General features: G+C 35.8%; 1 protein-coding gene across 3 annotated transcripts in view; it reads left to right on the forward strand.

Moving 5' to 3' along the window:
• cacna1ab (calcium channel, voltage-dependent, P/Q type, alpha 1A subunit, b) overlaps nt 1-26,067 on the forward strand; it is a 147,100-nt gene that overhangs the window by 47,062 nt on the left and 73,971 nt on the right. For all 3 annotated transcript variants that reach the window (XM_077203675.1, XM_077203677.1, XM_077203676.1), the window contains 2 exons: nt 18,880-18,985; nt 19,456-19,595. In XM_077203675.1, coding sequence (XP_077059790.1) covers nt 18,880-18,985; nt 19,456-19,595 — 246 coding nt within the window. The remainder of the gene's footprint in view (nt 1-18,879; nt 18,986-19,455; nt 19,596-26,067) is intronic.

The raw sequence follows: 26,067 nt of genomic DNA on the forward strand, positions 1-26,067 counted from the left end.
GATGAATAAGGGTCTTATCTAGCGAAACGATCGGTCATTTCAAAAATAAATACAAAACTTTAAGTTTTATAAGCACAAATGCTCGCCTTGCTCTGTTCTGTGATGCACGTTCGTAATCCTGTTCGAACTCGTTCATCAAAATGAACAAATCTTTTTTCGAGTCATTTCGATCGTTGAATGAACGAAATTACTCCAAAAAAGACTCGTTCAAAATGAACAAATCTTTTTTCGAGTCATTTCGTTCGTTGAATGAACGAAATGACTCGAAAAAAGATTCGTTCATTTGGATGAACGAGTTTGAACAGGAGAGTCACGAACGACGGTACGCGCTCTCGCTGTGCAAGAGAGGGGTGATCAGCGCGTACACGAGAGTGATTGACACTGCTAAGACATTCCTTCTGGCTCTGATTGGTTGTTTCTGACCGGGAGCGGTGTATTTCTGCAAATGGCAATAGGACCACAGGGAAGAGCCAGAGGAGCTTGATTTTTTCCACAGATTATCTGTCTCATATTCTACTGTCAGGACATAATGACAGTTTTAACAAATATTTGTTTACAAAAGTGACCTACTGGAGCTTTAAGTCTTGTGCTGGAGGGCACAGGGGTAATGAGGACAGTGATTTTGGTAAGTCTGCAGTTCATGGGTCACAGCATGCTGGGATCAGGCTATTGAACTATATCTGTCCATTATATCATCTAAGCCATAAACTGGTTTATTAGTGAAATATTTATAGTATTATATTTCTCAGCATAACTCATCTCATACTTTTTGTGCTATTGACATAATCTATTCTTCAAATTGTGTGGCTTGTGAGGAGAGGTGTGCGCCGGTTACTGTTCTAAGTGATCAGACTTTTTCATCTGGTGGAAAATCAAACATTTTTGTAAAGAAGTTTGCATTTTTACAATTTAAGGTAAAAATGCAGAGGCTGCATTTTAACAATTTAAAATCACTGTTTTATATTTTAATATATACGTGTATATACAGTATATGTAATATTTATAAAATTAGAATTAAATTTATTCCTGTGATTGAAAAGCAGGCATTACTCCAGTCACATGATTCTTCAGAAATCATTGTAATATGCTGATTTAGAGCTCAAGAAATATTTCATATTATTATCAATGTTGGAAACAGTTGTGATGCTTGGAAACCGTGATACATTTTTTTCAGGATTGTTTTGAACATTGAAGCAGGGCTTGACGCATACTTTTTCCCCAGGAGCACATGTGCTCCTAATTTTAGAAAGGAGCGCATCAAGAACTTTAGGGGAGCAATGAAAATGTATTAAATATTTTTTTTATAAAGAGATACAAGGAGACATTTACTGGCAAAATGGTTTAATTAGTTTGAATACAAAAACGACACTTTTAAAAAATATTTCTGCTTCAAACTGTATTTATTTAGTAATTATAAAAATGATGTATATTCTAAACATTAAATTAACTGCCAGATAAAGTTTATTTTGTAACAAAATACCAATAAAATGTTCTGCATAATGCAGGACTTTTATTTATAAACAAAGGCCAAAATACACTGGGACTATTTTATTTTATTTTATTTTTTCAAGTGTTTACTTCTTCCAGCGTCTCATTCAAATATACAAGGGAGATCAAATATGCATGCTTACAAACATCTAAAACATATTACTATACAAAAGTTAAGCAAAGTACACATTTTCAAAATTCATTAACCTTAAATCATATTCATGGTATTAATTGATTGCGAACTGCTCTGAAACCGCGAGTCTGTAGAATAAGCAACCATGCAGCGTTTTGACTTTGAACCTGCAGCACTCGTATTTATTGAAGTAAATCATTGTAAAAAATCACATTAGGCCGTATCTCGATTCCCGTTTTCTGGCCTCAAATTTAAGACCTCTTAAAATGATAATTGAAAATGTTATTATCATAAGTAACCCATAAATTATGACCTTAAATTTGACAAAACTGACTTTTTATTCACACACGTGCTGTTAAATACATTTTACAGTTCACACAGATCTAATTTTAGTCAGAATGCAATTAAAATGCTCGCTCTGTGGAGCACTGTGAAAATCTTCTTGTCAAAACTACTTTGTTTAAACAGACACAATACTTGATGATGTGAATAAAATATTGAAATGCAGTAGAGAAGCTTAAAGATAATGTTGATCATCTCTGTGGCATTCTTTCGAAACATATTGGTTGCACATGTTTGTGGACAGCAGCTAGGTATGTAACGATTCACTCGCAACCGGTTGAAAATCGATAAAAATGTGTGACGATTCAAGTCGGTTGAAATGTTAAACGAATCGCGATACACGTTTTAAACAGCAGGGGCGTTTACTGTAGCCTACTGTGAAGTTGTGAACCTCACTTTACAGCAGGCACAAACGCAGCGAGCACACACTGGCGTGAAGCTAGCGAGTGTTTTCACTTCATTCATGGAACTTGAGCTTGTGTGAGCCAGGCTCAATTTCCATAGGAATGAACTGAAAACGCTCGGTTTGCTCCGCTCGCGCCGCGCCAGTGTGTGCCATAGACTGGTGTGCACGCGCTGTCAAACACATAGCGACGGCAAGCGTAGATGTTGACTCATTCAAATCGGAGGTGTGGCGGCATTTTGACTTTCCGTAGACTAATAATAATCACCACCGTGAGAAGCACAAGTCACCTCCGTTTTCATGTAAAAGGCATTAATAGGCCTACGACAAGTGCGAGAGCCACGGAGATCACAAGGTGCATCAGTGTTTCCGTGGCAACCAGGTGTTGTATTTATTTTACTATCTCTCTAAATGTGTACATGGATATATATTTGTATATATATAAATTAGGGCTGTCAAAATAACGCGTTAATTTCGATTAATTAATCTGAGAAGAAATAACGCGTTAAAAAAAATAACGCAGATTAATCCATTCCGTTTTGACCTTTGCGGAGCCGTTCTAGCATTCGTGTAAAAAGAAGGAGGGAGACAAGAACGCGCTGCTTGGATCATTGTTTGGAACATTTACTTATAACAAACGGAGTTCGTCAAACTCTAAAGTACCACCTAAATGCAAAGCATCCAGGAGTGTGTGAGTGAGTCGATGAGTGTGTCTGAGAGAAAGCGCGCTTGTGTGTGTGTGTGTTGTAACTTTTCACGCGCTCTCACGTCACACAACCATTTTCTCACGCACAGAAAAATCGCGCACCAAAGAGAGGACACGGAAACAGACAAGACAGAGCACGTTACTTATGATATTAAAAAAATCTCAGCTCTCAGATTCTGTTAATTTTATTACGAAAATCAAACAATACCGTTCTGGCGCTTGTAAATGTGACATGACAGATTCCTATAGCGGCACGTGAACCGATCATCTCTAGCTAATAGTAAATAAACACGAATGACCAATGTTGAAAGATACAGTAGGGCAGCCTAAAACTTACCGAAATGTATATTCCTCGATCAATCAGTGTTTTTCAACCGCGAAAAGAGGTCAATAAAACAGCTGGAGAACAATTATGTCACATAACATTTAGCCCTAAGTTACCTCAGGAAAGCCATTTCATGACCATATATAGCATGTTATAGTTGGCTATAAAAAAGAGCTATAGAGAGTATTTTTCAAAATTTATGTAGCCTACTACTATATTACGTATGTATTATATTTTTACTTATATCAAAGGTGTTATTTGTAATAAACACACATTATATTTAATTTGAGCTATTTTTAACCTTAAATACTACCAGCTGATATGGCTCTCTGTATTTTTACAGCATTGGGTGAGATTTTTTTTTTCTTGAGAAAAATGAATGCCTATCTTGTGTACCTAATATTTATCCAAATGAGTCAATATTGCATCAAATCCCAATAATTAAATTAAATTGAAATCGTGAAATTTGTGTCAAGCAATAATAATAAAAACGTAGCTTACCAGAAATTGTACCATGTAAACATTGTAAGATTGTGTATGCGATTAATTTAGATTAATTAATTACAGAGTATGTAATTAATTAGATTAAAAAATTTTAATCGATTGACAGCCCTAATATAAATATATATATATATATATATATATATATATATATATATATATATATATAATTTATTGATGGCTATGGCATATTTTTCTAAATGTGTGGGGTTTTTTTTAACTTTTGCTAGTGTAATGATACAAATTATAACAAAATTAAAACCCCTCTAAATGTGGTACTAATTTTACATAGTCTTTTACTTAGTGTGCGAAGGTGCCAATGTCCACCCTCTTGACCAGACAGACAGAAAGACTGAGTTGAAACAACCTTGAAGGGATTTTTTTTTAAATTTCAATGTAGTTTTTTTATTTGACAAATATATTTTAAAATGAAAAAGAAATGTGCAGCATTTTGTCTAAGAAATAATAAAAGGGAAACTTTTTAATTTATAGTAGGGTATCTTAAATGTATCACTTGTTAAAAAAATCGTGAGAAAATCGTATCGTGAAACCAGCATCGTGAATCGTATCGCATCGTGAGTTGAGTGAATCGTTACATCCCTAACAGCAGCTAATACTCTGATGGGAACAGTCACAGTCATCAATATGTGTCAAGTGTCTTTAGAGATCCCAGAGGTCAGACCTTCAATCCACTAATCCCTCCATGAATGTGTTGAGATTTAATATTCTGAAATTGCATTCGTACTAAACAAGTTGCGTATTCTAGTAATCTCAGCTGTGATTATCAGTTGCGGGACATTTTGCAGTATAAAATGTAGTTTAATTGGGTTACAACTCATTTGCAGACACTCTTCTCTCTGTCAGTCGTCAGTGTTTTTTTTATTTTTATTATTAATTAATTTTTCAGTCAGGCTCTATTTCTAGTAACTGGGACAAGCTTGTGGTCACCGTGCTTCAGGCATCCAGCGAATTATGGTAATAAAAAAAAATATCTCTAAAGTTGTAAAATGGAGTCCTCTTAATTACTTTTATACTCCTGCATGAAGACACAAGCCCTGATTTAATTAACCGTTTGACAGTTGGGAAATCTCTTAGTCCTTTAATTACACTCCTATCCTGTAGTATTGCCAAACTAATGATTTCATGATTTTTCACATTCTGGGCACTTGAATTAACTTAATCAACTTCTTAGCATCTTACTCCCAGCATTAAACTATCTGCAAAGGTGCTGCCAACTCCTGAACTCCTGTAAAAAAAAAGAAAAAAGAAAAAAACTACTTCATGTAGAAACATTTTTTATTTAGAAGTTGCTAGTAAATTTCACAATATATACATAAAACTGCAAGTAACACATTTAATTAAATGTGAAATTTTGAAGTAGAACAACTGAAACAGTATTTTACAACTGTAATAAATAATTTTTTTACAGTGAAAAAGTTGTTAATTAATGCAAAGCTCCTTTGATTCAATGACATTTAGCAATCACATGTAGGGTGACTGCCTGCTAATAAGCCCAAGGGGGGACAAGGGGTATGTTTCTGAGGGACAATGTGGGACACTGCCTGGCGCGGCGGTGCCCCCACCCCACGGGCAGACTGACTGATAGTGGTTTACCCATTTCTAGCACATACCACCTTACATGGTATATTAATAATGCCCTATTCCCCTAAACATTATGTAATTGCTGATGTATGCTCATGAATAGGCCAACCAATGTGTATTTTTTTCTAAATAAAGATTCATAATATTTTGAACATTCAATGAATTGACAGATGCACTTCCACTTACGATTTACTTTAGCTATTTAATTTTATTAATTTTTCACTACAATTTATTCACTTTAAATAAATAATAATATTAAATTATTGGATTAACAGGAATTGTAGTTGCTCTACACCACAGGAACAGTTAAAAAAAAAAGTCTTAACTCACAACTCCAGAGGTTCACGAAACGAGAAGGGGGAGGAAGGATGGAAAACCTTCATGTTAGTAAATGCAGGCGCAGAAAAAAAAAACTGTTTAATGTTCTGGGGACACCTTTAGGACTCAAACCTTTTCACCAGCATCTGAATCAAATAAGGAAGAAAGATAAGAGACAGAATTAAAGCAACATTCATTTTTATGATAAGCTTCCAAATGGTTTTCCAGTATAGACAGAGGAGTGCAAACCCATCACCATCACAAGGTGACAATAATACAAAAAGGTGCCAAGATACAATACTATGCAAAACAATGACATATTTTGACCTAAAAGGCTACTGTTTCCTAAAAGTGACACATTTGCACCCCTGTAGATAGTCCAACAATGTTCAAAATCAATCAAACTTCATCTTAGACAAATGGGGTCTTACATAACTTGGTTTCTTACCTTCAGGTTTCTTCTTGAACTTGCATTTCTTGTTTACTTGTACAATCTTGTTCTCCATTTTTCGAATTGCAAAGCGCGCATCCAAAAGTTCCTTCCCAGCTGTCATGACAACAACGAAAAAGTTGACTACAACCTAGTCAGCAGTTCAACTGAGGGGTGTGTCACGTGGGTGTGGCAACAGTAGCGTATTGAACTGTCAAGCAATGTTCGTTTGACTGCCTGGGGCTCGAGGATATAGAGCGACCAACTTTTTTTTTTGAGCAAGCATTGATTATGCGTGACACGGTCTCAATTTGCGGGACGAATGAATTGGGCTTCAAACGCTGTGCGCGCACGCGCAACGCGGGACGGGTGGTCATCCTAATCACATGCAAGTATCACAGTCTTTCCCTAAAGATGACAGAGATGACTTTGACTTTGACAGATGACTTTCCTTTTTCCAGAGATGCAAATAGGCCACTGTGTGAAAAACAGGGTTTCATAGGGGAAGGACCAAGTCCCCAAGATGATGATCTGGTTCCATATATAGTGCACAGAGTGTAAATAGCTAATGTGGCTAATTCTGTGTCCATCATGATTCAAGGGTGACTCAGTGCCTGGTCCACACCTGTGTGTGTGGTTTGTTTAAGCACTGTTGATTATTTTTAGGAGATCTAGACTTTGCCTGATGTTGCACTGTAAGCTGTTTTTATTTGATTATATTAATGTAAGGACATTTCAACACTGTGTTCTATGTGGAGCGCTAAAACCAGAACATCAAAGAAAAAAATATTTTTGAACGTACAGTATGTACAAGTTCAAAATCTGTGTTCAATATCTATTGTACATAGATATATTATATATATATATATATATATATATATATATATATATATATATATATATATATATATATATATATATATTTATAGATATAGAGTGGATTTCAGATTTCCTTTGTTTCTACATCTGAACACCTGGTGTTTTTAAATTCATATTAGCATCAATTGTACTCAATTGTATCTTGGTTTTGAAATTTGATTCCTTAAATAAGTGTTGATTTCACACATTTTTGTGGGTCATGACCAGGGTCCGAAATTAACTTTTTGGCTCACCTGCCACGGGGACTGGTAGATGAAAAAATCCACCAGCCAAGCATATTTTTTACCGGCCAAAATAATAAACAGCCTTTTTGTGTCACATATACATTAATTTCAGTACATTTAATTGAGATAAGGTATTATGTTGAACGAATAAGAGTACATATAAGTCAAAACAGAGCAACAAATAGTAAGACATGGAAGATGTGAGCATGGAACTAGTGCTCGTAACAGTACATTTGAAGGTTTTGTAAAACTATCAGATACTTTACCGAAAGTAAAATATTTTACAGATAAATACTATTAGTTAAACGGTTTAAAAGTAAAAAAAAACTATATATATATATATATATATATATATATATATATATATAGCTTTTTTGTTTGTTTGCTGCATGGTAATAAAACAGTATATAGCCTATATTTGTTAAATCACGGGGTGCGTCGACACGCACAACCACACGTGCCGAAAGACATATTTCGCTGAGCAAGCAAAATGAAGAAAGCAAAAAGAAGTAGCTACTGTGTGGGACTTTGCAAAATATGCTACGCAGTTTTAAAATAAAGCAGTAGGCCTAGTCCAAGTACAATGCAATATCACTGGCGAAGCAAACATCCACAAGCAAATGAAAGGCGCTTTCCGAAGTTGGCCACTCTAGCGAGACGTTATCTCTGTATTCCCGGGACATCTGTGCCATCGGAGACCCAGACTAACCCCACATCATGTTGACGTTACTTTTTAGTAAAGTAACGTTAGTAAAAACTAGACAAGCTATGGATTGAGGTAGGCCTGCTATTTTTATTTGACGAAAAAAACATAAGCTGATGAAAAAAAAGCAGTTTTTTCAAAGCTTCAAACTGATTCAGTGTTTTCTTTTTGTCATTTTAATTTGTTAGTTATTTAAGTTAAAAAAATATATTTAGTGTAGGTCTATTTTAGGTGTAAAGAAGGTTCACACACATTTCTTGAGGCACGAACGCACACACACGCAAGGTCTCTCGCTCTCTCCCTCTCTGCCGTGCGAGCTCTACACGGTTTGGAGCTCAGTATGTGCCCGCTCTTTCTCGCTCGCTCTACATTCAGGGAGATTTGCGGGCATTATGGAGCCGCTATCAATATGCGAGAGACTCCCGGAACTTCCGGAACATTCACCTGCCAATGTGGTGGATAGCCTTTTGAGATTTACTCGCCAAACGGAAAATATACCCACATTTAGCGCTTGGCGGGTGTTAATTTCGGACCCTGGTCATGACATTAAAAATCACATTTGCCTTGAGCTCCAAAAACAGCTCGTTTGGATATTGCGGGATCTGTGACATCACACAGGCAAATGCATTTTCATATGACTTCCTTCAGAGCAAGACATCGACGAATAGTTATCATTGCATCATAGGCCCCGCCCACTGGCATTCAGTTGCTTTACGCCTGACATTTGACGTCAAAAGCAAATTGAACCCATTAATAATCACTGATGCTGTCTACACTGATACAGTATACAGATCTGCGTTCAGTTTCTGACATACTCCACGCGTGAGGAAATTTTAACACCGGTATATAAACTTGCGGCAGCACTGGTTTTACCGATAACACTGGGGGTGGGGTCGCATTTGAATGTGTGCATGCTTTTTTACTTTTGCTTCCGAATTCATGATCATGCGTACTCTGTGTATATGGGGAGACGCGCTACTGACTGCATATTTTACAAGATGAGATAATTGTCAATGACGCTCGGGATCTGTTGCAGACCAAAATCCTCCACCATTGTCTCGCACCTTAAAGGAGCCGCCCCTTAAAAACTGATCATTTTAGACAGGGTCAATAGAAGAAATCGTTATGACCCCTTTAATAGAAAATGGTTCTATAAAATCTGGTTATCAAATTATGATAAAAAAATAATTTTGTGATTAATTATAAAATATTATTTAAAATAATAATTTTGATATTATTAGTAGTAATGGAGTAGTTATTTTTTCAGGATAATTTTTTGTAATTTTTAATAAAATGAATGCAATTTTTTTTTAATCGTTAATTGTTCAATCTGTAACAATTGCTGTTAAAATATTACTGTTATCAGACACAGATGTTGTTTTTTTACTTCATAACTGGGGTTATTGCGGGTCACAGTGGATTGTTCAGAACACGGATACACCTTATCAACAAACGCGCTGTAGTCTTAACTTATCAATACCCCTCATTGATCCGTGAGTCCTTTTCCCTCTGACCCAAGCATTTTTCTCACTCCTCTAAATGAGAAGGGGATTGGGGAGAGGTTTTGTTTTTTCATTCGGAGGTTGGGTTGTGCAAGCTCTGACTTTCCCCCCGGGGTCCTAAATCTCCCATGGGACAATTTAGAAGTTGCAGTGCTGAGACTGCAAGCTTTTAGCCTCTCTTATCAGGGCCTGGCCTTGCTGACATGCGGGTCTTACACACATACACATTCATACGCAGGTGCGCCCCACCGGTTAGCAGTAGATCTCCCAGATTGCATTGGGCCATTGACATTCCATCAAATCCCATCAGCACTTGCTTCACTTGGCTGAAGCTCAGAGAGTTCATTTCAGCCCGGGAGCCAAAATGTTACAGTGTTCTCTGACGATCGCACAACGCAGGGGTATTGACATGGAGAAATATGTAATACAAATACAGGTCACATTCAGTTCTGTAGCTCCAAAGTACAATAAACATGCAATTAGTGCACAAATGCTTCTTTAAAAGAAGAAAAGTGTTGATATGTTTAAGTCAAGTAATGCTGATGTAGCCACAATGTGGCGGGTTGTGCTCGGTGGCATATTATGCGTTTGCTGTTGCTACGATCAATACAGAAGCTTTATAAAACAGAAAGAACTCTCAGTGCCTGGCCACAGTAATGTAATGCATGTAGTCCAATGTGGACAGAATTCATGCCGGAAATATATGGACAGCATATACAGTGTGTCTGCTCTAAAGGCCAAATGGTGCTAAAATCAAAAGTACACTATATGTTACAGGCTTTTGATAATATTTAAGGGATTTAATTTATAATTCTAATTTATTTAGGGATGTACAAACTGTCTATTCTGTCCCTAAACCCCTAAACCGTGCGCACAATTTACTATTTCGTTCCCTTGATTTGCTGCCGTGTGCACGATTTATAAATTGAGAGAACAAATTAGTAAATCGTCCGCACGATTAGTAAATCGATGGAACAAATGAGTTAATCGTGCGCATGGTTTATAAATCGAGGGAACAAAATAGTAAATTGTGCGCACGATTTACCTTTTTTTTTCTTTGCATGTCATGTGCAGGGCTCCGTAAATGTTTGAGTGATGACAGCAATAACACTAAAATTAAATTCACAGAAGTTAATCAAACTTTTTTTATTGCCTTTTTGAAAGTTTAAATCCTATTGAAACATCTTACGCTTGCAAGTTGCTAGTTTGGATCCACAAACAATTACCTGTTTTTTGTTTTGTTTTTGTTTTATTATTTTTTTTAATTCATTTAATTTAATTTAATTTATTTTAATTTATTATTATTTATTTTTGATAGAAAAACAGATAGACTCAAAACTCACTCAGTCTGGCCACCCTAATTTTTGTGTGTTTTTTTTTTACAAATATGTGGTCTGAAAATGAGTATTTATCATGTCTGTTGTATGATATGCGAACACATGATCGCACTCGTGGTTGAATGTTTTTAAGCCATCTGATGATAATCTACTTCCTGAAGCCCACTCACAGGACAAGCAGAAAAAAAAATTCTGCATCTCTTCTTCCCCCTCCACCCTCAGTTCCGACACCTCTCCGCATTTCCCATTTTCTCATTCTCCCTCTTCTCTGTTTATACACCCATCTTTCTTTCTCACACTCTCCATTTCAGTTTCTCTCACTAGGGGCTCTCTCCGTCTGTTCTGCCACTGTTTATGTTCTTTCTTCTCTCTATCTTCTCGCTCTCTCTCTCTCTCTCTTTGCAGAAATGCTGAGGCGGCAGTAGCGCTCTGACTGAATTAAGATTGTATGATTGATGTGCAGCACTCTCAAACGAGAGCGAAAGAAGGAGAGAATGAAATGCAGGAGGGAAAGGAAGGCTGAAAGGGAAGGATAAAAGATAAGACGAGGAGTAGGGAAGAGAAAACAGGGTGGAATAAGCAACAAAAAGCTTGTCAATACTGGGCAGAACGACAGAGAGAAACATGCAGATGTCAGGGTGTGAAAGGTGCCGGATTTGACGTTTAAAGACTAGAGACAAAGAGGAAGTGAAAGAAATAGGAGAGTTTGGTGTTTACTGAGATTATGCAGAAAGACTGAAGGATGAATGGAGGAATGAAAGAGAAATTAAAATGGAGAGAGTGAGTGAAAAGGAGGCATATCAAAATGACGGACAGACTGCAAATATGAAAATAGAGAAAAAACTTTTGACAGAAATGTTGAGTGAATGTCTGCTATATCTGAAACGTACTGTATACTTACACCCATGATTCTCCTGTCCACACACAAGGGTAGGCTAGAAGAGAATTGGGGAGAGTGGGGCTAGTTGTCACAAAAAATTCTGTCCTCCACACTAAACTTTCACATTTCTTGTCATTTTTTTTGTCAAATTGTCATGCGTTTTATATACTTTCTTAAAATTTCAAAAATATAGGGTCAGTAAGATTTGTAGAAAATTAATACTTTTATTCAGCAGTAAGAATATAATGTTACAAAAGATTTCTATTCTATCCATCAACACTAAAAATGGGAGGGTTGTTTGGGTCAAATATGGACAAACCCAACTGTTGGGATTAATATATATATATATATATATCAACCCAGCATGTTTTAGAGTGAAAGAATCCTGAAAAACATTTTTACAGTTTCCACAAAAATATAAAGCAGCACAACTGTTTTCAACATTGATAGTAAGAAATTTGTCTTGTGCACCAAATCATCATATTAGAATGATTTCTGAAGGATCATGTGACACTGAAGCCTGGAGTAATCATGCTGAACATTCAGCTTTACCATCACAAAAAAGAAATTCCACTATAAAATACATTAAAATAAAAAATGGTCGTCTTAAATTGCAATTATATTTCACAATATTACTGTTTACAGTAAAAGCCTTAACCTTAGTGAGCATAAGAGACTTATTTAAAAAAAAATATTAATCAATTTCTGTTAGCTAAAACATTAGTTTAATTTTTTTGTATGACCTTTAACATTTTTGCTGATTAAATTTTGTTTTGTTCTTGATAATTGTTTTGTCATCAACATTTTGCTGAAAGCCAATGTAACAACTTACGCCATATAGTTCCCCATAAACTGTATCTCCGTTCATGGTCAATGATCTTTGACTTTTTTATAGTCAAAAAGTATGTGCTTTTACAGAAATTGGGCTTAAAAATAAACGGTCACTGCTATATTCATATCGAGTATGAATCATATTTTACATCCCTGCACATTAGAGCTGCAATCATCCTGTTAACTAACCTTTAGCACTACTGCAAGAGATGCTGAACAAATCAGTGGGTGAGATGGTGTTAGTGAGATAAAGGACAGATTAAGAATATAAAACCACAAATGTTTGTATAGAAAAATTCGAAGAACAAGGCAGGAGAGAGATGGAGAGCAGTAAGGGAAGTTCTCATTTACACTATTACAGAATGTACAGAATTTATTACAACATATTTTTGCTCAATTTCCAGCAGGTTCTGGAAAGTAAACAGGTCATTATATTAATATTTCAGGCACACAGATCATAGCTGTAAAGAAGTACAGCTTGCAATTGTGGTTGAAACCTAAGAATGTTTTTTTCCATACAATCTATATCGATATCACAACACAACACAAACTCTCAGCCAGAATAGATCAATATGATCACTGGCAGCAAACACATATATGTTTCCCATCTCACAGGTGGATGGTGTGTGCTGCTGTTTCTATGTAAAGCAGAGACACGTTTGTTTAAATCACCAGCTGTTTAGATTACTCAGTGGAATCTGACCAACAAACAGCGTTGGGTCAGTTTTCATAAAATAATAAAATAAAACTGAGCTTGTTTTAGTTGCAGGGTTGCAGTTCATTTCATACATATATATTAGTTATATTTATAATGTAATATATTATATATTAATTTCATATATATATATATATATATATATATATATATATATATATATACATACATACATACATACATACACAGACACACACACACACACACACACATGCTCACACAAATTACCATGCTAAAATTTGGGAACTTTGGGGAAATTAGTTTAGATTTTGAATTAGATTATTTTCTAATTTGATTTCATTTCATATTTGAACAGATTTACAGTAAATGTAAACTAATTAAGACATTTTACCTGCTAATGTCAATGAGTATTGATACCATCTCTCTGTTCAATATAGAGTGGAATCTAGAGCAGTACGTAAAGGGATATTCATTGTTTTTGTTGATAAAATGAAAGTCAATGGGGTCCAAACCAACATTGGCCATTGGACATTTAAAAAAAAAAATCTTTTGTGCTCTATAGAAGAATGTCACAGAGGTTTGGGATGATATGAGTGTGAATAACTAATGACATCATTTAAATTTTAGTTGAACTATCCCTGTTTTAGATGTATTAGAGCAGACTGTTTACATGAGTGTGTTGGTTTTGAATGTAATGTTACTCCAGCTGCCGAATCAGGATGTTTCTGCATATTGCATCAGTAAACCAGCCCTCATGAGCGTGCAGTTAGCATCCAGCAGTCAGCTCAGTGTCTAACACAGGCTTACCGCAATGAAAACCATTAAAGGAATCCATGATGGAGGAAGAAAGCTATGGAGAGTGCGTTAGAGTGAGAGAGAGTGGAAATGAGAGAAGAGGGCACTATGACAGTGGAGCAACGAACAAATCTCTGTGAATCAAGAGTCACTTAGACCTCTAAAGACCCGAACGCAGCAGGATGCTGTAGAATTTAACGTCACAAATAATAAAATAAAGAAAAAGAAAGCGTCAGAGTGAAAGAAATGGGTTTCAAGGAGGAGAGGAGCAGACTCTTTAATCTGTCATGTATCTATTTTTAGTGTAGCGTATATGGAACAGGAGGGGGAATTCATAACTGAAGGCTTTTTAGCATGATGGATCACATACACTCACTTCAGGTCCCTCTGCAGGAAAAACTGAGCAATCGTAGAGGAAAGGAAAATGCAAAGATGGAGACAGGAAGACCACGGTGTGCCAAAGAAAATGGGAGTTGGCGAGAGCCCTTGCTGAGTCTTGTGGATTCTTTCATTCAATTTGTAAGGTTGTTTGTTTTATTTCAATTGAGTTGTTTGCATCTCATCAGCTCTGTTTCCCCCTAAAGCACACAGTCAGCTCAAATCTAGAGCGCAGAAACCCCTCAAAAATAAACAAAATAGAAAAACCCTGGCCAACACCTATATGTCCATCAAACCCATGCAGTTTCAAGATGTGTAATTCTTGTCATTAACTAACAAAGTGCTGTCAACTCAAAGGTCAAATTTACAATGAAGTTCTCACTGTTATTTCTCCCAGGAAGTGGCAGAAGTGTTCATTTGAGCTTGGTTTGTTCAGATTAAACATTTGCACACACAAACTAAAGGTGCGTAACTAAAGGTCAGTCCTTGTCAGTTTCATTTGGCAACAAGGGTTGTTACAAATATGACAAAGTTGAGTTCAATAAAGGAATGCACAATGACGTAATGGGAGGTGCAGACAATGCAGGTCTTGTGACTCGTTGTCCTTTAAACGATGCCCATGAAAAGTTTCTAAAGCCTGGAGGTCTAACTGACTGTATTAGACGACTCTACTCTCCTCTGGATTGCTTTCTGATAATGTAATATGGAGTTTTTAGTTGTGAGCAGTCGAGCGTTAATATGCTGATGCTTAATAATGCAGTGTGTATGGGAGGGAGTGTACAGTGTGTAAGTGTGTGTGACGTGATGGGATAGTAGGGACAAGAAGAGTTGGTCATGGGAAGGTTTCAAGGACACTTTAAAAAAAAGTTATATTTAAAGTAAAAAATTGCCTTTTATAGGTTAGCTGAATCTAACAAAGCCTCCCATTGGGGACAAAAATTAGATTCCTGCTTAAAACAAGAATAAATTTTCCAAATGTAATTTAAGATGAATTTTAAGGATTAAGATAAAAAAAAGATTTTTATTATTTTTATGAAAAGATTATTATTATTAATGTGTAGCTAACTAAGCGTGTATGTTTTTGAGAAGAAGAGACAAAATATATATACCGAATATAGAAGGAAAACATTGTATATATTTGGTTGTGCGCAGCCTTTTTAATTAAAGCAAAAGAGATTGAAAGAGGGACCTGGCACCATCACTACCTCTTATTAGTCTAATACACATTTAAACTGCTGATGGAGAGATGCAGTAGACTCTCTCAGATACTGGCCAACTCTCCATTTCACAGCTCTTCTCTCTCTCTTTCTCTGTTGCCAGCTCTCCCTGCCTTTCCTTTTCTTTTCCTCCTCATTTAAATACATCTACATTTTCACTGTTGTCCTTCTCTGTCTTATTTTTCTCTCCTTCTCTCTCTCAATCACCCTTACAGTAACAGAACAAGAGAAGAAGCCTGTTGAAATGAGACAGGACGATTTCAGTTGTTTAGCAGTTTAGTGTGCAGCACTCTGCAGCATCTCTGTCTGCGGTTTCTGCCGTGAAGGGTTTGCACAAATGCTCGCATTTCATTTCTCAGAACAACCGCTCTGCACATGCTCACTTCAGCGCTCGAGTGGTTGCCATAGATACCACTTTAAGTCTCCCAGCATGCATTGTACTGCTAACCTTGTTAGCCCTGAGCTAACTGTCTGTTGGTGATTTCAATGAGCTCTGAATAAGCATGAGTGTGTGTAACGACTTAGTCATGATGTGAGGTTTTGTCCCTAAGAGGTCTGTGTTTGCTCTTTTCTGAAGAATATACATACAGTATACATACAGATTGATGTTCATTCTGGTGGCATGTTCATAGGCATATCCAGACTGTGACCAAATGTGGAAGCATTTTGTTTTTACATTATTCAGTTCAGGGTTCGTACAGCCTTTTGAGAGTGAAAATCAAGCACGTTTTAAAAACTTTCAAGTGCTTCACACAACTTTTCCCAGCAGTTCAAAGCTTAAATATTTATTTATTATATTTTATGTTATTTTTAATGTGATCACCAAAAACATTGTTTGTTCATCCTAAAAAGATTGTCCCCATTTGTAAATCTAAAACTTTTAAGATGTAGGAAAACTAACACTTGGTGGCAAACAAACACTTTTATTATATTATATTATATTATATTATATTATATTATATTATATTATATTATATTATATTATATTGTATTATATTATATTATATTATATTATATTATATTATATTTAGCCTAAATCTTACAAAATTGAGTTTTATGTTTAAGAATAATCAGTAGGTTAAGAAAAATGTTTATTAGTAATTTTTAATAATTATACTTAAAAATATATATATATCTTCTAAAACGTCTTGAGTACATGTATCTTGTTTTAAAAATATGTTTGGATATTTTTAAAAAAAGTTTTTGCAATGTATTGAAATATATTAAATATACACAGTCCATATAGTATCATAGTTTCATTAACCTTATAATTGTTTGAATGTAGATTTATGTGTGTCATCATATAGTTTAATGCAAACATGTTTATCCATGTAATTAATCATCTTACAATGTTACCAAAGTGTGTAGCAGTTAGGGCTGGTCCGAATACCATTTTTTGAGCTTCGAAGCTTCGGTAGAAATGAACATTGAATATTCGAAGCTTCGGAATCTCTAGCCTATGTCTGTCTGTCCGTTGCATTTTGATTATTTCGAGAACCGTTTATCCAAACGACTTCACAAGGGAGTGCAGTGTCGTATTTGGTCCAATATAGATAGACAGGCGACACGTTCAGAATTAATAAAATTTTAATAAACTACAGAACAGCGCGAGCTGGATGCGCGCGCGCGCCTCACGCGAGCAGAGCTTATATATGCTCCGAGAATGGACACTGCACTAGTGATATAAAACACACACAGGTCTGTTAACTTAAGCAATATTTTTAATAATGTAGTCTAATATTTTTCTCACTAACAAATTACTGACAAAGTAGGGTAGATTTAAATAAAGAAGCGGCGCGCCTCACGCATGCAGGGCTTATATGCTCCGAGAACGGACACTGCGCTAGTGATATAAAACACACACACACACTTTTTACTTTTTTCACTTTTTACTTTTACTCTTTTAACTTAAGCAATATTTTTAATAAGATAGTCTTATAATATTTTTCTCACTGACAAAGTAGGGTAGATTTAAATAAATAAAAAAGATTTTTATATAAATAAAAATGAAATTTAAATAAATAAAATGGAATTTAAATATAGAAAAACGAAACTTAAATAAAGAAAAACGAAATTTAAATAAAGAAAAACGAAAAATAAACGCGACGTCCCAGTAAAATCTCAAAGTCTCCTATATGTAGCTGTAGATTAATTTAGATTGATAAGGGTAAAAAGGATAATACATTTTGTTTCTATTATTCTATGTTCCACAATGTCAAAGCAACGCAGCTTAACCCAAAATACAAGCTCATGCATGCACTTCTGTCCATACAAACTCCGCTGTTCTGCGCTCTAGTCAGAGAATACTCCCGTTGCAGGAAACATTTACTAGTCCAAGAAGAAGCAAATATATTTATTAAGTAGATATAACGAAGTTATATGTTAAGTATTATATTTCACCAGATTTTATAGTGTAAAACATATTCAAGCGCGAATGAGAACCGTTTCGAGGGGGATGCCAGGTGTGCAAAAACAAAAAAAAGAATATTCAAATGTCACATTTTCAAATCGAACACCAACACACCGAACGAATATTCGAATATCCGGGTCCAGCCCTAGTAGCAGACATCACACAGACTGCATGTGTTTTTGTATAAGTTCTTATCTGTATGTCACATACATGACATGCAGCGGTTATGGCAAGTGCCTAGAGAGAGTGTGTGTGTGTGTGTGTGTGTGTGTGTGTGTGTGTGTGTGTGTGTGTGTGTGTGTGTGTGTGTGTGTGTGTGTGTGTGTGTGTGTGTGTGTGTGTGTGTGTGTGTGTGTGTGTGTGGTATCAGTGCCAGTGGCAGCTGGTAAAGAGTCACACAGTAACTGGATAATGAGTGCTCTATTACAGCCTGGCTGAATCTGTCCACACTCATCTGTTTTATACAGCCCTGCAGCCGTGTGTGTGTTTATTTTTGTATGTATATGTGTGAGCCCAGGCCTACAGCCCCGTATCACTTACACTTGAACGCACATGGTTTATCCAAACTCTGCAAGCGGACAACATTATGTGTATGATTTGTTGTTGTTATATTAATTCCTTAATACAATTTATAGTATCATAGTATAATAAAAATAATATTTTGACATTATATTTGGTTATTTTTGTAACATTGCAAAGTTCATACATTTTTATGGTGGCAAGGTGATTTTAATATTATCGTAAAAAATACTTTGGAAATATAAATATGTTTGATATGAGCCTTAACTTTGCCTCTTACTCCGTTTGAGTGGATGATTTTAACCACCATCATTGCCAACTGCATCGTACTGGCTCTTGAACAACACTTACCAGATGGAGACAAAACTCCACTGTCAGAACGACTGGTAAAGTGCAACACACACACACACACGCACACATTTACTTAGCTATCTAAATGGGGACATTGCATAGACTTCTATTGCATTTTTACAATATTTACAACTTTATTTACTTGATTTTTATACTGTTTTTACAAATGCACTTCACAGTATGTGCACTTCAGATAAACACTTATTTTAGTATGATATATAACCTGTTTTCCTCATGGGGACCAAAAAAGTGCCCGTAAGGTCAACTTTACTGGTAACATTTAGATTACTATCCTTGTGGGGTAAACCATGCATTTGGTCCCCATAATGTAGGGAATATCAGATACACACACACACACACACACACACACATATAGTAAAATAATAGTTTAACGCTGCCATATAAACATTATTTCATCTGCTCCTTTCTGTTCAGGTATGCACAGGACAATTTGAGAGTCACTTGTTAATAAATACAAGCACTGTGTGTTTTCTTTCTCTCACAGGATGACACAGAGCCCTATTTCATTGCTATTTTCTGTTTTGAATCGGGCATTAAGATTCTTGCGCTGGGATTTGCCTTCCACAAGGGCTCCTACCTGAGAAATGGCTGGAACGTGATGGACTTTGTAGTGGTGCTCACGGGGTGAGTTAAACAAAAACACTCACTGCATGGTGTCTGATGTCATTGCTCTTGTATACAAACTGCAGAGACCAAATTAAATATAATTTGAGCTGCTATATTTATATTTGAGTCAATATAAACAGATGACTCTCTGGAATACTTGATTCTTTTGGTCGATGGTGGAGTTCTGATTATTTTTGTGTAATAATTTGTATGTCTAGTGAAGTACTGAACATTAAAATTGGAGTAGCTCTTTTTGATAGATTAATTTAAAGTCATTTGTTCATGATACAGACTACACTATTCATTATTTTTACTTTTACATGCAGTTAGACATGACAAAGCAGACTTTTTGTCTGTTTTATTAAGCATTTCATGGCCTTTTTAAGCTCTTAACTTGGATATAAAATAGATGATTTATCTGTAGATTGCCTTATGACTGGTTGACTGCACATTATTTGTAACATGTATGCTAAAATATATACTTTTCGCATGGCCTAAATTAGCCTAGAGAAAAATAGTGTGCAATCTGTGTGAAACAACACTACATACACAGCAGAGGTCTGGTTGGACGCTGGCTCCCTCGTGCCTTAATGAGGACACACACACACACACACACGGATTCTCAAACACAGGGCAGATCACAGCAGCACCTTAGGGAGCAACCATCAGGGCACGACTGAAATGTCACCTCACAGGGAAGCGCAGAGAGAGAGACAGACGGGTGTGTTGTAGTATTGCAGTTCTAAAGAAGGGCAGGGTCATGTGACTCCATTACTCCATTCCCCTGGGCTTTGAAATATTGGAAAATTAGAGGAGAGAGAATGAGAGAGAGAGAGAGAGAGAGAGAGAGAGAGAGAGAGAGAGAGAGAGAGAGAGAGAAGGAGAGAGAGAGAGAGAGAGCTCGGTGTTGGTTGATGTGGAAAGATATATGGACTGGAGGAGGAGGAGATGAGAGGCTGAAGAATCCACGATGGAGTGAAAATCCTGAAAAGCTAATTTATGCTGGTTAGTGCTGGTTTGGTTGGCAAAATGCTGGTCAACTAGCATCATCATTATGATTGACAAAGGGAGGCTTGGTGGTTAAGCTAAAGGACTAGTTCACCCAAAATGAAATCTCTGTCATCATTTACTTGTCGTTCCTTACCTGTATTGCCTAATTTCATACATGGAACACAAAAGTCTAACTGTTTTTGTCCAAACTGCTCTTTTCCATAAGTGAATGGTAACAAATTTGTCCCCATTACCACTGACTTTGTATAAAACAGCTACATGGACATTCCATTAAATATATATATATTTATACACACTATCATTCAAAAGGGGTCAGCAAGGACGCATTACACCGCAAGGACACATCAAACAGGTAACAGTAAATGCATTTATAATGTCAAAAAAACTATTTCAAATAAATGCCGGTCTTTTTAACTTTTTATTCATCAAAGAATTCTAAAAAATGTATAACCGTTTCCACAAAAATATTATGCAGCACAACTGTTTTCAACATTGATCGTAATAATAAATCTTTCTTGAGCAGCAAATCAGCATATTAGAAGGATTTCTGAATGGTCTTGTGACACTGAATACTTGAGTAATGATGCAGAAAATTCACCTTTGCATCTTAGGACTAAATTATATTTAAATTATAAGTATATATTAAAATACAAAACATTATTTTTAAATTATAATAATATTTTACAATATTACTGTTTTAACTGTTTTTGATCAAATAAATGCAGTCTTTTTGAACATTAGAGACTTCCTTCAAAAACATTTAAAAAATCTTACCGACATCAAACTTTGGAAGGGTAGTGTAACTAAATTTTAAGTGTAAGAAGTCATGCAGGTTGAGAATGACATGAAGGTGAGTAAATGATAATGGAATTACTTTTGAGTGAACTGTCCCTTTAAAAAGATTGGTAAGATTACCAATATACCAGCATCCAAAACACACCATGCACTGTTGACCAGCAGTGCTCGTCTTTTCAACAGAAACTAGTGAAAGAAGAAATGATGGTAAGAAGCAGAGAAAAAAAACTAGAACATGGAGGATAGGGGTGGAGGGGGAAGGGAAGAGAATGAGAACGAGGGAACGTAATGGAGCAGGGCGAGCGGGTGTGTGTGTTTTCGTTAGCTGCTGCAGTAACCTGCTTTTCACTACTGCAGATGATCAATCAACTAGCCCCGCTTTTAGACACAGCCAGATCTTCACACACACAAGCAGCTGTGAAACTGAACATGGCTAATCATTAACTACATCCTCAATACACACAGTTTTACTCACCGTCGACTGCTGTGTGTGCATATTGGATACATATGTAAGCAGTGTGTGTGTGTGTGTGTGTGTGTGTGTGTGTGTGTGTGTGTGTGTGTGTGTGTGTGTGTGTGTGTGTGTGTGTGTGTGTGTGTGTGTGTGTGTGTCTGTGTGTCTGTGTGTGTGTTTGTGTTAGAGAGAAAGAGCTACACTTTGATGATACAATTCATTCTCCTCCATGCTGCTTCCTGTAGCTTTGATTTCTATTTACAGACAGACTCATACATACCTTTACTTACTGTAACAAACACGCACGCGTACTTTCATGTTGTGTCACTTTTGGATGAAATGATTGTGTGTTTTTTCTCTTTCTGTCCAAGAAAACATTTTATTTTATTTTATTTTTGTTTTATGGTTTTATTTTATTAAAATAGTTTATTCATTGTATTTTTTTTAATTAAAATAAGATCTTTTAAATATTTTATATAATTAATATATATATATATATATATATATATTTTTTTTTTTTCTTTTTTTTTTTTAACATTATTTATGTTTTACCAGCACATACCTTTACATTTAGACCATTTACATTTAGAACATGACCCAGCAGCATAGGAACCGTCTGAAATACCTTTCCACTTTAATTTTAATATAAATATTGTGATGGGATGTTTACTCAGTAGTCCTCATTTGATGACAGTCAGGTAATGGGCGCTAGCCATAGCAGGATTACTGCTCACTGCTTGCACAGTTGTTCAGTCCACTGCCAACATTACCAGCTGGCAGAAGCTTTTTCTTGGTCTTAAAGTTGTTTCACAGACCCATTTTTTTCCTTATTCTGCAGCCATGCAAAACACAACTCTTTAAATATGATTAGCTATTTCTAAAAATGTGAGGACATGTCAGTCATAATGCTCTGAAAAGGACAAAATAATGAATAGTTCATTCATGAAAGCTGATTGGTCACAAGCTGATCCTGCAGTCAATAAGATTGCTACTGCTACCTCTCAGTAGCAGTAGCTTAGCAAATCTAGTCCTACGAAGAGCAAATGTGATGTGATCTGGGAAAACACATCACATGGTGAAATTTTACTTATTACAGGTTTTGATACCATATTAAAGCTGGTTTCAAGCCCTTCCCTAATCTGTTTTTATTTATTTCATCATTTGTCGGTAACAAAACTTATGGTTATCTGATGTCGGCTGATCGCTATGACGGAATTTTGAGAAAAACAGGTCTAATTAACTGTCACGTCCTGCTAGCAGGACGATTGGCGCTATTTTTTTAACGCCTTTTTTTCATTTCACATATTTTAGTAATCATCATAGATTAGGTATCATTCAAAAGCTTACGAACTAAAAATTCATTTTATATAAACCATTTTGAAATTGGGCGATTGCTAGCAAGATCTTTTAAGCGAGCAGCTACTTCAGACTCCGTTGTTCTCTTGTGCTCCGCTCCGGATCTTAAGATAATGTTGGATAAAGACAAAACAAAACAAAAATTGCATGGCGTTGTAGTTTACACAGGGCTGGTGGGAAAATGCGCATTGATATACCTTTATTTTAGATGTTATGTGGTTTATTTTGATAAGTGAATTGCCTTTTTAGTGGTGAATTTAAAAAAAAAAAATCTTCTTTTTTTTCACTTCCACCGACAGGCGTGTTCTTAGAGAAAGACATAGTCTTTTCAGCTTGCCACTATAAATCGCTATTTTCTGCACTAAACTAGTGAATTTTGCCATTATATATTCAGAGATGATAGACAAGATGTTATAGAATAATAATTTTAATGAAAACCCAATTTTGACAAAAAAATCTGACATTCAACCTATTTTTAGACCTTACTGAAAACGTACCAGCACGACATCCGACGGGTTTTCCCAGATCGCATCACAAATACATTAACATTTCCATATTCAATAACTTGTTAAAACTATTCCGAGAGTTGACATGATTGTAGTATGACTATGATGTAATGAAACCTGGCTGCTATCAGCTGCTACATTAGTTTGAGGTTGTTTCAGCATTTCAACTGGCACAGAAATCAGAATTGCTTTGTCTTTGAATAAAAATATAAGAACTTCAGTTAGAATTAGTCTGAAAATTATTAACAGAATATTAGACACTGATGTCGTTACATTTCATTGTTTCCTCTCACGTTTAAAGGGACAATGTGTAGTTTTTTAGGTATTTTATTATCTAAAATCAATATTTGTATTCATAAATATGTCCTCAATGGTGTACAAATACCTCTGCCAATTATCTGACTTATCCTTGTAAACGAAGAATTTATTATCTTTATATACATGTGACGGGTAGGTCCACGGAGGATTCCATGTCGTTCCGCCATCTTGAAAAACTATAATAGCAGAGAGGATCAAAAAGTACTAGGCCAACGCGTTTCCACAACGGGCTTTCGTTAAAACTCGACGAAGTGCAATTAGGAGACATCCTGTCCTAGCTTTTTGGTACATTACAGCTACCGTAGATGCAACACGCATTTGAAAAAGCGAGGCGCTGGAGAGCACAATTAATTTGAATGTAAAATACAATTTCACCGCTAGATGGGAGAAATTCCAACACAATGTGCCTTTAAACATTTACCCGTGGTCGTCCGTTTTTAGTGTCTGAAATGCTCTTTAGTGTCAGTTGAAAAAGGATGTTACTTCTGACAAGGGCTGTGGTTGCAGTACTCCCTCGAGTGCCTCTCCATCAGCTCAAAAACTCTAGTTCTACATTTTAGTTTCACCTCGTGGATTTTACATCAAGATGTCAATGAAGCTTGACAGCGGAGTGACAGACTCTCATGACCTCTGAGCAGAGTTTGCTGCTGGTCACAGAGCGGTCACTGGTCACAGCGGACAGTCTGGAAGAGCTCATGTTGAATCTACATTTGAGTAGTTGACAAATAACGACAGGAACTTGCTTCTTTTTAAAAGTCAGTAAATGTGTGTTGGTACATTATGAAAAGACTTGAATATAAAATTGATGCATATGTAATTTACAATATAAATATGATATATTATATGCATATATAATATGAATAAATTAATAGTGTTTTATTAATTGAATTTTATTGTAGTTCTTAATTAATTCTCCTCCATTTAGTATGGCTGGGGGTATAACGAGTTTGAATGATATATTTCTTATAAACAATATGGAATGAGGCAATAGCGCTTATATCTATATTCTGTACTGCAGTTTGATATGAGCGAATCTGAAAAATAGCGGAGGATGCAGAGTGTGCTGCTGCGGGGAAGGTGCATAATCCACTTTGTCCTAAACATGAGCCGTGCTTTATATCAAGGGCTTCATAATAACTCATAAGATATAGTTAACACGGATAGATTAAAGCAGCTTGCCCCTTTAGATGCTCTGACAGATACATGCGCTGTTTTAATGCGTTTGAGTTGTGGTGTTTTCCTCAGTGCATAACTTAAGTGCCACAGGTATATTCTCTCTCTGTAAATGTTAGAAAGTCATGCAAATATTTCCATTTTGTTGTCAGGAGAGGACAAGCCTTATGCAATTGAATCTCCGCTAAACGGACAGACTTGGTGAACGAGCGCCAAACAGTAATAATTCTGACTAAAATATACATATTGCTAAAATATTTGTAGTTGGACAATAAATGTGCTATATTTGAAATTTTAAACCTACAAGTAAGTGAGTTTTTATGATAGCAGTAACTGAAAAGTGACTATTGTAATGGGTTAATCAAGCCTAATATAATTTGTCTGTGCTTTTGTTTTTATTTATTTTCATTTTTAGTCTTTTTTTGCACATAATAGTCTAAATAGCATGGCCTGCATGTTTACATTCACCATATTTGTTTATTGTTCATAGCCTTCAATATGAACATTGTTTGTTGGAGAACATTAAGTAGGATGTGAAATATACATATTTTTAAATAAATACAATAATTTTTATCTATGTAGAAAACATATAAAATACAGAGATATGTCGCCATTCAACCAAAAAAAAAAACAGAGATATGATTTTTTTGGCCATATCGCCCAGCCTTAGTACTACTAAGTAGTACTTCCATTTTGAACCAGTACTGTTATTAGTTCCCTATCACAATCTCCATTACCACTGCCATTGCTTGCGCTCGTGTTGCCAATGTACTTGGCAGATTCCTGAGTCGTGACTGCGCTGGCTATTGGCTGCCTGCTCTGTGCCAATCTGTGACTTCACTACTGGCACACACAGCGAAGAGAGACAGAAAGGAAA

This window comes from Siphateles boraxobius, unplaced genomic scaffold (genome assembly GCF_051911475.1).
Source record: "Siphateles boraxobius isolate OS27281-9 unplaced genomic scaffold, OSU_SipBor_1 5, whole genome shotgun sequence".
Lineage (NCBI taxonomy): Eukaryota > Metazoa > Chordata > Actinopteri > Cypriniformes > Leuciscidae > Siphateles > Siphateles boraxobius.